Here is a 15,682-nt window from a genome sequence, read left to right on the forward strand (position 1 = left end):
ATCTGCTTCCACGACGCGAATACCGACAAGAGATCCGTGCTTTCTAAAGCGTGGAAGAAACAAAAACGTTTCAACCTTATTGCTACTGTCTTTAACCTTGGCAAATAGCCAAGTATAGGGAATGTCTGTTTCCTCTTCGGATCTCTGGATCTCTCTCTCAGTCTTTCTGGTAGAGTTCTGGGCTTTCCAGCTATTTGACTCTCGAGGTATTCCTTTCTATTCATTGTTTGAAAGTGGAATGTGTGGATCTCTACTCCTTCATTGCTCAAAATATATTTACCTGTTTGGATTTAGGTTTTTTACTTCCTTATTGATGAATGTTTTTACACTGAAGCTTTTGCAGTTATCATGACATAAAAGTATGAGATTTCTTCAACGGAGCTGATCATTGTACAATGACAATTGATGTGCAATCATCAATGGCGCAAAGTGTGAGAGCAACTGGATCTTCCTTTAGCTCTAGCAATGGAAATGAAGAAACTCCTTCCCATAATCCTGTTTCTGTTTCAAATGGGGATGAATATGATAGTGATGGCTCCAATTTTGCACCACCGTGAGTCTTTTCTCATATTGGTTTCAATTTGTATAATGTTATCTGTTCGCTGTTTATATGCCAGTTTTGGCCCTACAATTAACATGGAATCAAGCCTCAGCTGATTTAGCCGACCTTCCACCTTCACCATTTGTATTTTAGGTTTTAGTCAAAAGTTATTAGCTTTGAATAATCTCTTATCCGATTCTCATCTTTTTACAGCTGATGAATTGCCATATGAAGAAATTTCTATTAAGCTCAATTTTTTCTTCTTTGCAGTACACCTACAACGCTCTCAATGTCTATTCCATCAGAACTTGCAGGTGCTATACCGTTGATTGATCGATTCCAGGTGGGGTAAAATGTTAAAGTTAAAACTTCGTAGGTCACTTTTGTTGTATTGTCACGAAAAATTAATGTTCTTCATTCTTTACAGGTGGAAGTATTTTTGAGGATGATGCAGAAACAAATTCAATCTGCTGGTAAACGTGGGTTTTTCTCTAAAAAATCTGTAGGCACTCAAGTTCGAGAAAAGTTCACTTTTGAGGATATGCTTTGTTTCCAAAAGGTGGTTACATTTTTTCTCTTTTCTTTTGAAAATATATGATGTCATGTGTACAGACTCATGAAAGGTTATTGCTTTCACAGGATCCTATACCGACATCATTACTTACGATTAACAATGACCTGGTCAGCAGAGCAACAAAATTGTTTCAGATAATTTTAAAGTACATTGGCATTGATCCATCTGATCGAGTAACTCCACCGAGCTTAGATGAGCGAATTGAGTTTGTTGGGAAACTATATAAGCAAACTTTGAAGCGTGCTGAGCTCCGAGATGAACTTTTTGCTCAGATTTCAAAACAAACCAGGAACAACCCTGATAGGTAGGCTGAAATATGATTTTGTCAATAATGATCAATTTTGCATAGGTGTATAGTAGTTGCAGTTGGTGCTATAACTTATGTATTTCTTTTCTAGATGTTTGGTAAATTTATTGATTGTGATATTACAGGCAATACCTAATCAAAGCATGGGAGCTGATGTATTTATGCGCATGCTCCATGCCTCCCAGCAAGGACATGGGTGGATATTTATCCGAGTATGTTCATAATGTAGCACAGGGTGCTAATACCGATTCTGAGGTCCAAATCCTATCTCTGAATACATTAAATGCTTTGAAGCGTTCAGTTAAAGCTGGTCCCAGGCATACAATACCATGTCATGAGGAGATTGAAGCTATTCTAACGGGTAGAAAGCTTACAACTATAGTTTTCTTTTTGGATGAGACATTTGAAGAAATAACATACGACATGGCAACGACAGTATCTGATGCTGTAGAGGTACTCTCCCTCTTTTATTTTGATAATTTTAGTGTTTCTCACTTAATAAATATCCTGATTGGCTAATGTCAATACTTTTAATCCTTTAAAGCTCATTTTGTTTGGTAAATCAATATGTGTTTTTTCGTTACATAAAATGGTTTAAAATTCTTGCGACCTCAAGTAGAGAGCCCAATTGGTTAAGATGCCATCTGTCTTCTGGAATTAATTCAACAGATATGTTTTATAGGCTTGGTCTTCTACCAATGTCTGTCTGTTAGTTCATTCAACATACCAGTTCATGCTTTTCAGAGCCTTTATGAGCTTGTATAAGGAAGTAAAGGCATCTTGACTGTCAATAATGCACATTGTGTCTATTCTGGTCACCATCTGTTTTTTATAGGCCCACTTTTTGTCTTTTGTGTTGTGCAACATTGTTGATACTGATCAAATTCATGCCTGATTAAGGAACTTGCGGGGATAATTAAACTATCAGCTTACTCTAGCTTCAGTCTATTTGAATGCCGCAAAGTTGTCACTGGTTCCAAGTCACCTGATCTCGGGAGCGGTATATACTCTGTAAACTACTATGTTCTTCCTGGGTGAGATATTTATGATATTATTATCTAATATGCAGTTTGCTGTAATGTAGAGGAGTATATTGGGTTAGATGATAACAAATATATTGCTGATCTGCTGGCGGAATTCAAAGCAGCCAAGGATCGAAGTAAAGGGGAAATTTTGCACTGCAAATTAACATTTAAAAAGAAGTTATTTCGAGAGTCAGATGAAACTGTAACAAACCCAATGTTTGTGCAATTGTCATATGTTCAAGTATGTATTCTCTCATTGAAGAAGTATTGAGCAATTGAATTTAACTTCTAGAATGGTACATATGCTTTTTCTGGAACCTAGGTTAAATTTTTTACTATCTTGTATTTGGTGATAATTTTCATATGTTTGCAGTTGCAGCATGACTATGTATTGGGCAATTATCCAGTTGGAAGGGATGATGCTGCACAGCTTTCTGCATTGCAAATCTTTGTTGAGATTGGGTTTGTTGGTAGCCCTGAATCATGCACGTTAGTAGATTTCTTACTTTGTTTACTTTATAATGTTCAGCTGCCATTGCTGTAGGTCAAGCATGGTAGTTCTGTTTTTTTTTCCTTTTGTTATACTGGTATCAGAACTAAAAAAATATAGACATATTTTCTGGTGATTTAATTTGAATACCCGGTCGTTTTACATTCTTCGTTGTTTTTACTTTTCAAAGTTGTTTTCCAGTGATTGGACTTCTCTTCTTGAGCGGTTCCTCCCTAGACAAGTTGCAATTACCCGAGCAAAGCGGGAATGGGAGTTGGATATTCTTTCTCGTTATCGATCAATGGTGAGAAACAAATTCTGCTCACCTGTTCGCCATGAAGAGATCAATCAAATTTCAAGAAAGCTAGTGCCACTTTTATAACTATGCTTTTTATCTATTCATGATGATATTTTCCATGGAACATTTGAAGCCATTGTTATAACTTCCCTATAAAATATGAGTATGTTGATATTACATATTATTTTGGTAGGAAACTTCAGGTAAACATAGTAGTGGGAGTAAGAATAAGAGATACAAGTTTGATAGGAAACCTAAGTTAAGGTGAATGATAAAAATAATATATGTTGAAATTCTTTTGAAATTGAGGCCCAATAAGGATATCAAAGTAAAACAAATGCATTTTATCTCACATTATTCAATTATGTTTTCAAAATTCTTAATAGATCATTTATGACAAATGACCAAAAGGGTGGAGCACGCTCCAGACCCTTGTGGATTTTTTTGGCCTCTTTCTTTTTCCAGAAGCATCATTATGCTCCACAATGAGAGAACATGATTTCAGAAGTGCTGCTGAAGATTGGCTTCTTTGCAAGCCTTTGACCACAGCAGGCTGTAGCTGCTGAGCCATTAGATATGTTACATTGATATGATATAGTATGAGGTTCTTTTTTTAAAAGATTGTTGAGTACATAATTTGTTATTAATTCTTATTTTCCTTTTTTTTTTTTTGGTTATTTTTGTTCATAAACATAAACAATGTTTTCGTACTCAACTTAAATAAATTTGTTTTTTGTATTTAAACTAGATCTAGGAATATGACAATTGTTTAGGTACTTTTCTTTTTGGGGGGTGTGGGGGGGAAGGGAGAGAGGAGTGTTGTGGATAACTTCACCTTTAGCCTGCATTCCAAATTTCCCTGTCATTTTCAATCAAAAAATCCCTGTAACTTTACTATTTTTGTGTATAATTCAAAGTAAAGTTAGTCCATGATATTTCATTACAATGTAGTCAGCATTTTAAACTTTATTCCTCTGTCATGTTCTGATGCTCACAATTATTTTATACTGATAAAGTTATTGTGAGAGTTGAACCTGAACTTTGTGCTGCTTGACAAACTTTCACATATTTGATTTTGGGCGGAGTTTGACTATGCTTTGATGGCTGATGAATATGCAAGGTTTTTGTATATACCATCCCAAACCATAAGTTAATACTTGTTTGGTCTAGATAATTAGGCTTTCCTGACTTCTGTAAACATTAAATAGATTTTGTATTTAAAGTTCTTAAACATCCTTGAGTCTTTTAAAACTTGTTCAGAGTTGAAGATAAATTACTTATTTTCTGTTGTCAGAAAAGATAGAAGAGGCAAATTGATCACTCAATGGATGCAACCTAATTGGCCATAAATTTTTTCCCCTTATTTGTGATGGGCTAGATGATTTTTACTTTTTGTATGGCATGTTGGCCATTTTTCATTAGTGGTTCAAATTTTTGCAAGTTTTGTGTGTGTGTGTGTGTTTTCTTTTCCTTGATACATTGTTTTGTTGCCATGTAGGAGCATTTAACAAAAGATGATGCTAGACAGCAATTTCTGCGGATATTGAGGACACTTCCTTATGGGAATTCAGTTTTCTTTAGTGTCCGAAAGATTGATGATCCTATTGGACTTTTGCCTGGACGAATTGTCTTGGGTATTAACAAGCGAGGGGTGAGTCATAAATTATGTGGTATACTAATTGCAAGATTAAGATGTTGGCTTTCCTGATAACTTAGGTGTTGTCACCAACATTCTTTCCCATACTGTTTCGGTCATACTAACCATAAAAATGAAAAAAACTACATCTAAATGCATATAATATGTAAACATTGTAAAATTGTCATTATCCTCTTGTACCCAGCTTTTGGATTTTAATTTCTTTGAACATGTATTTCTAGGTTCATTTTTTCCGTCCAGTTCCAAAAGAGTATCTACATTCTGCAGAGTTAAGAGACATAATGCAATTTGGTAGTAGCAATACCGCTGTATTTTTTAAGATGAGAGTTGCAGGTGTCCTTCACATATTCCAGTTCGAAACCAAGCAGGTTCAAGCAAAGTGTTACACTTTTTATTTATCATGTTTTCCAGGCCTCTTAACCTTAATGTTATACTAAATCATAACTTTCATGTCTCCATTTTTATGCAGGGAGAAGAAATTTGTGTTGCACTTCAGACTCATATAAATGATGTGATGTTGCGTCGATACTCCAAAGCACGTTCTTCTACTAGTGGCTCAGTGAATGGAGATCACTCAAACAAATTTAAGCCTCCTAGCATGGAAGTGTTTGAAAAACGTGTGCAGGATTTATCAAAAAGTGTTGAAGAATCTCGAAAAAATGCTGATCGTGTAAGCCTTAAAGCGGAAAATTGATGTATTCAATTATATTTGTTATGGATTAGGGCCATATCTCACATAGCTGCGGTGATGGATTTTATATGTAGGGGGTAGTAGTTTTTGTCATCATCTTTTAGCTTAAAAGTACCACACGGTATTGAAATTGCATTTGAAACAGCTTTTATTTACTTATTGGGCAGTCCAATAATTTATTAGCACTTGCTTTTTATTTTAGGCACCCCAAATACATCTCTAAAATTTAATATCTTCTGGACCATTCTTGATTCATAGTCGAGTTAGTGCATATCTTAATACTCTCTTGTTCCTGTTTGGAAAATTTTTACAAAATTTGAGTCTGCTTGTGGAAATTTCATCTGTGATAATTTGCTGAGTGTGTGGATCTAGTTGTCAGAAGAATTGCATGAAAAGGAAAAGCAAGAAATCAAAATGCAAGATGAACTGGAGAGCTTGAAAGATGCTTTGAGAACCAAAAAGCAGAAATTGGCGGAAGTTGCAAGTGACCATGATAGACTTAAATTGTTGTGCCATGAAAAGGATACTGCTCTTCAAGTTAGTGTATTTATATCGTCGTATCATCACATTCATCAACCTTTTGAAGTCAGCTTTTTATAATTTTAGTCATATATTTCAGGCTGCATTGATGGAGAAGAAGAGCATCGAAGTGAGGTTGGGCAAGCTGGGAAATCAAGCCCTAGAGAGTCATACTAAAAAGGATTTGGTTGGAACAAACAGCCAGGTAGAAATTTGTGAAAATGGATATTATTGTATCCATATATAAATTTCCATTCATATATGGCTTTAATTCACACCTTCATGCTTTCATCTTGCATTATGGATTGGGTTTTACTATCTTATTTATGATATTAATGATTTTAAGCTGTGGATAAGACAATGCAGGCCTTGCGTAAGCTTCAGGACGAACTAAAAATTTGCAATGAGCAGTTGCATGCGGAACAAGAAAATGCGAAGAAGTTGTTGAATGATAAAATCATATTAGAGCAGAGGGTTCTCAAACTTGAAAAGAAAAAGGCTGAGGAGGTATTATTTTCAATCTTTGAATATGGTTTGGGAATTTTTTTTTTTTACTGAGAGTGCTGGTCATGATATGTATGTATTACAGATGGAAATTCTTGAGAAAAACTTTGAGGAAGATCGAAAGGCATTGAGTTATCAAGTGTTGGAACTTGAAAGAAAGTTAGAAGACACTACACAAGATTTGGCCTCTGTTCAGTCAACTCTTGCAACTAGGAATACAGATTTGGCTGTATTACAGAACAACCTAAAAGAATTAGAGGAATTGAGAGAAATGAAAGAGGTAATCATCTTCAGTAGTGCTCCTCTGCTGAAAGATAATTTTACTGCACTGTTTTGTTGTTCAATATATCTAATGTCTTCTTGCATGTCTTTAGGACATAGATAGAAAGAATGAGCAAACTGCTGCCATCTTGAAGATGCAAGGAGCTCAGCTTGCTGAATTAGAAGTACTTTATAAAGAAGAACAAACTTTAAGGAAACGTTACTTTAATGCTATAGAAGGTCAGCATCACTTATGATTAATATTTTATTTTGTTAATGGAATTAAGGTTAGTTTAATACCATTTTTTAAAACACTTTTTCTTTTCTAAATCTTACAATAGAACCCCCCCCTTCACATTTTCTCCAAGGTACTAGTATGAGGTGCATTTCCACTGTTTTTGTTCATCATCAAAGTTCCTTAAAGATGCAGTTCTATACACATTCCCTGATCTTGACAAGACAAAAACATCTATTCCTGGATTTGATTTTACAACAGTTATTCAAAAAGTAGTTTTGCAACATTTAACAAAACTAGCTTAAAATGTTTAATGCTTTTTTTGACAGTAAAGGACTGTTGCTTGAAACCTTCATATTCATCATTCCTCAATACCATCTCATTATAAATACTAACTACATGACAGATATGAAAGGCAAGATCAGGGTTTTCTGTCGTTTAAGACCTCTAAATGAGAAAGAGCTTGCTGAAAAGGAAAGAAATGTTCTTTCAAGTCTAGATGAGTTCACAATAGAACATCCATGGAAAGATGATAAGGCAAAGCAGCATATGTATGACCAAGTCTTTGATGGCTATGCCACCCAAGATGATGTCTTTGAGGATACACGGGCAAGTTTGATTACTTTTGATAATTTATATCTTATCATTCAGCATCTATACGTGGTAGCGTTTTAATCAACTCATATTATTGTATGTTAATAATGCAGTACCTGGTGCAATCTGCTGTTGATGGCTACAACGTTTGTATATTTGCCTATGGACAAACTGGATCTGGAAAGACATTTACAATATACGGATCTGAGATCAATCCTGGAATTACCCCACGAGCAATCACAGAACTTTTTAGAGTCATAAAGAGAGATAGTAACAAATTTTCATTTTCCTTAAAGGTGATTGGTTTAAATAGGTACTTCGAATATTAAATATAGATCTGAATTATTTATAGAAAAAAATGGAATTATGATGTGCATCTTAAATAATTCTGCAAAGCAGAATCATTATGTACTCTTGATTTAATGGTTATATAATTAAAAAAATTGACTTTACATTTCCCATTTACTTGATAGAATGTCATTTATTCATTTAAGTGACCATTTCATTTATATTTATTACGTATATGAATTTGTATTTGAGTACTTGATGAGGATATGAAATGTTATAGGCATACATGGTGGAGTTGTATCAAGATACCCTTGTAGACCTTTTATTACCAAGGAATGCAAAGCGTTTAAAATTGGACATTAAGAAAGATTCAAAGGTAATTTGTATACAAAGGAGTTGTATCAAGATACCCTTGTGAATTTGTATTTCTATGGCTTTGTTTATTTGATCTTGTTATGAGTTGGGAGCTGAATCCTTTTTTTTTTTTTTTTTTTTGGTTTAGGGTATGGTGGCAGTAGAAAATGTGACAGTGGTATCAGTTTCTACATTTGAAGAATTAAAAAGTATTATCCAAAAAGGATCTGATCAGCGGCATATATCTGGAACTCAGATGAATGAAGAAAGTTCAAGATCTCACTTGATACTTTCAATTGTCATTGAGAGTACCAACCTTCAAACCCAATCTGTTGCAAGAGGAAAGGTAACATCTATTATGGTGGCTTTTTTATTTGATCAAATCATGAGAAAAAAACTCTAAATGTAGGAACATAATGTTAATGAGAATTTATTTGAATTTCTTGTGATTATTTTAACATCTGTTTATGCAAAGTACCTATGGAAGTTGTTTATTGGATGATTTGTTTGGTTATTAACTTGTAACAACTTTAACATTCATTCACAGCTAAGTTTTGTGGACCTTGCTGGTTCTGAAAGGGTAAAGAAGTCGGGCTCTTCAGGTTGTCAACTTAAGGAAGCTCAAAGCATCAACAAATCCCTTTCAGCTCTCGGTGATGTTATTAGTGCTTTATCTTCAGGCAGTCAACACATTCCTTATAGGAATCACAAGTTAACAATGCTGATGAGTGATTCACTTGGTGGAAATGCAAAAACTCTTATGTTTGTGAATGTATCTCCAGCTGAATCTAATTTGGATGAGACTTACAATTCCTTAATGTATGTATCCTGCTCTTATTCTATCATGCTGCTCCTTTTTCTAATGTCTTATGATTGTGATACAACTCATGTTATTATAACATTTTTTGTGCATAAGAAGCCTTACCTAAATTTTACTAGGAATAATAAGTGTGTCCTAAAGGCAGATATTAGATGCAAATATTCACAAAATTTTCTTGTTCTAATGCATGGGAAAATAACTTGTTAACTTTATGTGACGAAATTTATTGTCCCTGAGGCCATCTTAATAAAAAATAATATAGTTCTGCTTCCTTATCTAATCTATGTATCCCTCTATGATTTTGACAAACATGGATTTTAGTTGGTAGCTCTGGATAGTGGTGTAAATGGAGTTTGTGATTGAAATTTTGTATTTAATATGTTAATAGTGATTCTTGAATTATCTTCTCTGGTAGTCTATCTTGTGGCATGTTATATTGAGGAGTAATGATCTTTTGTTATAAGCATTCTGTTCTAATCGAAATTGATTTTTTACTTGTGAATAGGTATGCTTCAAGAGTGCGGTCGATTGTGAATGACCCTAGCAAAAATATTTCATCGAAGGAAGTAGCTCGATTGAAAAAGTTGGTTTCATATTGGAAAGAGCAAGCAGGTAGAAGGGGAGATGAAGAAGATTTTGATGACATTCAAGAAGAACGGCCAATGACAGACAGGACAGATGGCCGCCATTCCATGTAGATGAAATTTCAGTATAAGAAGTGCTGATATTGTGAGTTGGTGGATATGGTTTTGGTTTCATCGATCACACTGGATGTGTGATAGCTAGAGGGCTAGAGTCAGTATTTTGATTTATTGGCTGGAGCGTTTAGTTGTATAGTTGGCATTCTTCATTGGGGTTGTACATATTTCTGATTCAATATTGTTGAATACATATGTATCTGAATATGACTTTTTATTTAGTTTTGAACAAAATTTCACGGTTTTAAATTGTAACATGGATGAAGGAAAGGGATACCTATGTAGTAGAAAATGAAATTGTGAGAAAATGAAAATAGGCAATCGCGGTATACGGCCGTTGGCAATCACATCTGTGCTGAGTTGTTTAATTTCTTCAGGAAGCTCCAAAAGTAGTCTAGCCATTTTCTTCATTGGGGCTTGTTACTTCCTCGTAGTTTGGTGTAAAGAAAAGAGACATCAGGGGCGTTTGGTTTAGGTTTTTTAAGATTACCTTAGTAATCTATCTTTTACTCTTTTGTTTGATTTGTCAGTAATAAAATATTACAGTAATCTTCTATTATCAATGCGAACGTAACAGGTAATATAGGTGGTAATCTGATTAACATTTTCACTTTAAGTATTTAAATTTTATTGAGATAATTTTGATTTTATTATGATTATATTATTATTTACTAATTTTTTGAGGCAAAAATAAATTTATTTTTAATTAATATGATAAATAATATAAAAATAATTAAAAATAATTATATTGAAGGGTATTTAAGTAAAATAATTTATCAGTAATCTTTTACTACATTTAACCAAACATAATAATTATTTATACCTATCAAATTTTATCAAATATAGTAATTATTTATATTCATTTAACCAAACATAATAATTATTTATACATATCAAATTTTATCAAATATAGTAATTATTTATATTCAGTAATCTTCTAAGTAATCTATCTTCAAGGTAATCTTTCTATTTTAATAATAAAATATTACTTAAATCAAACGTTAGCCTAGAGTTTTTATGTAATAACAAATACACCCGAAAATTAAATCATTGAATGAATCTATGTAGGTATCGTAATAATACAATAAAACCCTTTCTCTTAACAAGATCTAGGCACTTAAAGTGAATATATAATAAACTTTATTATATAACATTTGCATGATTAATCAAATTACTTCCTATCTGTCTTCTCTCCCCTTTACAGCTCATTTTTTAACTTCTCTAAAAACCATCAACCATCCATTTTTTGCTGAATATAACCTCATTTCTAAAGCACGTCATTCCAATTTTTTAAACTCATTCCCACAACAGCCACTCCAGCGAATGCAAAAACCCAAAAAGCATCACTATTTATACTCATAATACAATACATAAAGCTCACCATAACAACACAAACCAGTCCACACGTCAAAGAGGACGCCACAGGTGTAACATATCAATTAGCTATTAAGCCTACATCATAACACCATAATGTCTGCCAGTATTGACTTTCCATTATTTTCTTTTGGCCAAAAGGCTTATTCCCATTTAAGATAGTGAAAACTCAAATTCATACCTTCTAATTTTCAAAAATATAAACACACGTCTATAAACAAATTCTTATTAAAAATTTCACTTATGATTAAGGGTAAAACTATCACTTATTAAAAAAATTTTGAAAAACTAAATTTTTATTATATTTTCCTCCTCCAATTTAAAAAACTCATAATTTCTCCTAAATCCAAAGTTTAAAAAGTGATAAATACTCTCGTAAGGTTTTTCCTACTTCTCCGAAGTTGATTCACCATCTCTACCCATCGGTTGTCTTCCATCCACCTTATCTCTCCCTTAGGTCTCTCTCCCTTCCTTCTCTGGCCATCTTCGATCAAGACGAAGATGCATTGTCTTTGTCTTGATTGAAGACACATTGTCTTCATCTTGACTAAAGACAACAGAAAAGGGAAGGGAGAGTACCAGGGAGGGGGGATAGTCGATGGAGAATCATAGCTAGAAAAAAAAAAAAGAACAAACCCTAAGAGGTATTTATCATTTTTCAAATTTTGGGTTGAGAGAAAATTATGAAATTTTTTAATGTAGGGAGAAAAATATGATAAAACTTTATTTTTTTTATTTTTAATAAATAATAATTTTACTTCTAATGCTAACTAAGATTTTTAACAAAAATTTGCTTATGAATAAGTATTTGATTGTGTTTGAAAATTGGAGAGCATAAATTTGTGTTTTTACTATATCTTGGGTGGGAATAAGTCTTTTGACCTTTTTTTTTTCTATTATCTTTTATTTTGAGCAAATCTTAAATTTTATCCCTAGGGGGCGTTTGATTCTTGGTTTTTAAGATTACTTTGGTAATCTATCTTTTATTTCTTGGTTTGATTTGTCATTAATAAAATATTACAACAATCTTATTTTACCAATGCTGACGTGACAGGTAATATAGATGGTAATCTGATTACCACTTTCACATTATGTATTTAAAGATTACCAAAGTAATCTTGATTTTATTATAATTATATTATTATTTATTAATTTTTTGAGACAAAAATAAATTTATTTTTAATTAATATCACAAATAATATAAAAAATATTTAAAAATAATTATATTCAAGAACATTTAAGTAAAATAATTTATTAGTAATCTTTTATTACCTTTAACCAAACACAATAATTATTTATACCTACTAAATTTTATCAAACATAGTAATTATTTATATCCAGTAATCTTATAAGTAATATATCTTTAAGGTAATCTTTTTATTTTGATGATAAAATATTATCCAAACCAAACGTCCCGTAAACGGATTAATTAAACATCTCTCGGGTGATGCAGTAAAGCAGAAATACACATAAAAATATTGTAGCCTATCTCCTTCTCACGAATTATCTCTCCAACCCCTAGCTTGATTTCTCTCTTAAACGATTTAGTGAGTAAAGTAGCGTCTCAACGAGGCGGGCGGGTCATCAAAGCCAAGGAGTGGAGCAGGTGAGGTGTTTATGTTGAAATGGGGTTTTGGATCACAAGATACTAAAATTAGTAAATATAAATAATTGTTTTGTTTGTTTATATAGAAATATAAATATATTATTTTAATTTGTTATTTTTAAAAATTGTTGGATAAAAATAGTACTACATTTGATTAAACTAACTTGTATAAAGTATTTGTTTTGTGCTCTATATTGATAATATATTAAAATAGATTATTATGATAACAATTATAACCTCTAAATCAAACATCTCTTAAGTTTTTAAAAGAAAAAAAAAATGAAAAGAAACACTAAATTATTATTTCCTATTCAAACTTTACCCTAATGATAATTTTATATTTTTTAATGTGAAAATTTCGCTAGCATTAAATTTCTTATAAAATATGTTAAATTTAAAATATGGTGGTTAAAAACAAAAATAATAATTATAAAAACTAAAATTATAATATGTATGTATGTGTGTGTGTATATATATATATATATATTTGACTCACTCTGATGGTTGATTTGATTTTCAAAACTCCTTGTTAATGAGAGTTTGACCTTCAGCGACACATTTTAGCCTAAATCAACTTCCGAAAAACACACAAATTAAAACCCAAACAACAATTAGACAAAACAAAATACACAATAATTCAAACTTCTTTCAAACACAAATAAACTCCAATCAATTCAACTATTAAAACTAGTATTTGAGTTTAATAGATGAGTAAAAAATAGATTTCACTTTTGTAAAATTGAATTTCTTTTAATTTACAATTGATAGAATCTGGCCTTTTATCTTTTAATGTCAAAATTTATTAACGTATGTCAAATATTTGGGTGTTTTTTTTACTTTCGAAACCTTTGCTGTTCATTATTAATCTATAACATTGGTCAAAGAATGTTTGTCTTGTTAAAGCTGTCCAAGTTTGTACGTTATTCTACTGAAATGAATAACAAGGGGTTGCCTAATTCGCATGATAAATTTCGGCAGGTTTTCTCCAGAAGGAAAAAAATCAATGGGGGAGACTCAGACAAGAAGTATACCAACGATTGAACTTCAAAATTTTCCGGCGGAATATAAGAAACTGAGAAAAGCAACCGTGGAGTGGGGATGTTTCAGGATCGTTAACCATATGATTCCGTTGGCCCTGTTGTCGGAGATGAAGAAAGTGGTTAGATGTCTTCTAGAGCTTCCTGTAGAAATTAAACAGCGTAACACAGATGTGATAGCCGGCAGTGGCTATGTGCCACTCACCCAACTCAATCCTCTTTAAGAAGCGGTGGGTCTTTATGACGTAGCCTCATCTGAAGCTGTCGATACCTTTTGTTCTCAGTTAGATGCTTCTCCTCACCAAAGGTAACAAACTGCTCTGATCTGTACATATATATCGGTCGATATATCTCCTTCATCATCTGGCTAGGCCTTCCTAGTTCTTGCCAATTGATCTTTAATTGATATAATCCAAATTGCCTTTGTTGACACAATTTAGTTTCAAGCTTTTATGCATAACAGTTCGGTGTTTGAGTTGCATCATGATATCTGTTTTACTCTGCACTAATAAGCAGAGAGATGATAAGGATGTATGCTCAAGCAATACACGAACTAGCTGTGGACATTGCGGAAAAGTCTGGGGTTGATTGGTTACGTGTTTCAAGGTTGGCCTAGCCAGTTTAGAATTAATAACTATCACTTCACTCCCCAAACTGTGGGCTCCTTTGGGGTTCAAATTCATACAGATTCAGGTTTCCTTACCATACTTCAAGATGATGAAAATGTGGGTGGCCTTGAAGGGATAGCCAAATCTGGTGCATTCATAGCAGTTGACCCCTTGCCAGGCACCCTTCTTGTCAACCTTGGGGATATTGCTACAGTGGGAACATCAACCTTTTTTTTTTTAAATCTATTTATTTTTAATTTTAGTAATTATTTTCCTAATCTATGTGTGTGTATTGACATGATTTAGGTATGGAGTAATGGAAGGTTGTATAACGTGAAGCATAGAGTAGAATGCAAAGAAGCAACGGTTTGTGTGTCAATTACCACATTCCTCTTGGGACCAGTGGAAGCCCCAGCAGAATTTGTGGACACTGAGCACCCGCGCCTTTATTTACCAATTGTTTATGAAGATTATAGGAAGCTCCGGGTCTCCAAAAAACTTCAGGCTGGTGAAGCTCTTGCTCTTTTACGTTCGCACTCCTGAATTAACAAACAAGCAAAGTATATTGCCAGATTTTGGAACTTAAAACAACTCCTGAAATAAACGAATTGCGTTGGTGTTAGTAATTAAACTACAAGTTGGGTCTCCTCTCCTGTCTCTGTTTTATCATTTTATTTTAATAAGAATATGTAAGTTATAATGCTTAGGGTAAATTTTTACCTCAAAGCCTGCCTGGTTTTTCATCATGTTGATATCACGTAAAGTGTCATCTTCAATTATCAAAAATTATTAATTGGGAATGAACTGAAAATGATGATGTTTAATCTAAACAAGATTTTTTTTTTTTTTCCAAATTGTTATGCAATCAAAGCTCATCTTCTATCAAATTCATAGAAATAACTTTTAATAAATGACTAACCATTAATAGCAACTAAATAATATATCACCCATAAAGGTAGAAAACTTTCCTATTTTAGATCATATAAAATAATTAATGATAATTGTGAGATATATAAGACTTGATAGTTATCCCAATTTTCACAACATTCTCAATATTTGAGAGTAGTCTCAAAGTATGGTACCATTTTACCCTTCATAATAACAATTATAATTTAAAGACAGTTAATTTTACTTTTTACAATAACAATTATATTATTTTATCAAGATTACTTTATATATTATGATTTTCATATTTACACAT

The 15,682-nt window shown here is 32.7% G+C and overlaps 1 protein-coding gene and 1 pseudogene across 3 annotated transcripts; both read left to right on the forward strand.

Annotated features, from left to right (window-relative positions):
• Nucleotides 1-19: 19 nt before the first annotated feature.
• Nucleotides 20-10,203, forward strand: LOC123199354 (kinesin-like protein KIN-14E). Of its 3 annotated transcripts, none has more exons than XM_044614320.1 (24): nucleotides 20-206; nucleotides 335-553; nucleotides 812-884; nucleotides 969-1,100; nucleotides 1,181-1,419; nucleotides 1,548-1,875; nucleotides 2,323-2,422; nucleotides 2,507-2,688; nucleotides 2,821-2,936; nucleotides 3,139-3,241; nucleotides 4,734-4,886; nucleotides 5,114-5,260; nucleotides 5,362-5,562; nucleotides 5,956-6,120; nucleotides 6,203-6,307; nucleotides 6,460-6,609; nucleotides 6,692-6,886; nucleotides 6,981-7,107; nucleotides 7,509-7,711; nucleotides 7,810-7,992; nucleotides 8,265-8,360; nucleotides 8,487-8,684; nucleotides 8,886-9,157; nucleotides 9,664-10,203. In XM_044614320.1, exons 2-24 carry the CDS (start codon nucleotides 396-398, stop codon nucleotides 9,854-9,856), a joined length of 3,819 nt encoding a protein of 1,272 aa, XP_044470255.1. In that variant the 5' UTR covers nucleotides 20-206; nucleotides 335-395; the 3' UTR covers nucleotides 9,857-10,203. The 3 variants fall into 3 exon arrangements, with proteins under 3 accessions (XP_044470255.1, XP_044470257.1, XP_044470256.1); XM_044614322.1 differs by having other exon boundaries at nucleotides 6,469-6,609; XM_044614321.1 differs by having other exon boundaries at nucleotides 344-553.
• A 3,547-nt stretch (nucleotides 10,204-13,750) lies between these two features.
• Nucleotides 13,751-15,185, forward strand: LOC123199712 (annotated as a pseudogene).
• Nucleotides 15,186-15,682: the final 497 nt, after the last annotated feature.

This window comes from Mangifera indica, chromosome 16 (assembly GCF_011075055.1).
Source record: "Mangifera indica cultivar Alphonso chromosome 16, CATAS_Mindica_2.1, whole genome shotgun sequence".
Classification (NCBI taxonomy): Eukaryota; Viridiplantae; Streptophyta; class Magnoliopsida; order Sapindales; family Anacardiaceae; genus Mangifera; species Mangifera indica.

Coding starts and splice junctions, on each gene's coding strand:
- LOC123199354 (XM_044614320.1), top strand. CDS start 396: ATGACAATTGATGTGCAATCATCAATGGCGCAAAGTGTGAGAGCAACT. Junction 2,423..2,506: donor GTCACCTGATCTCGGGAGCG/GTATATACTCTG, acceptor GCTGTAATGTAG/AGGAGTATATTGGGTTAGAT. Junction 6,308..6,459: donor TGGTTGGAACAAACAGCCAG/GTAGAAATTTGT, acceptor GCTGTGGATAAG/ACAATGCAGGCCTTGCGTAA.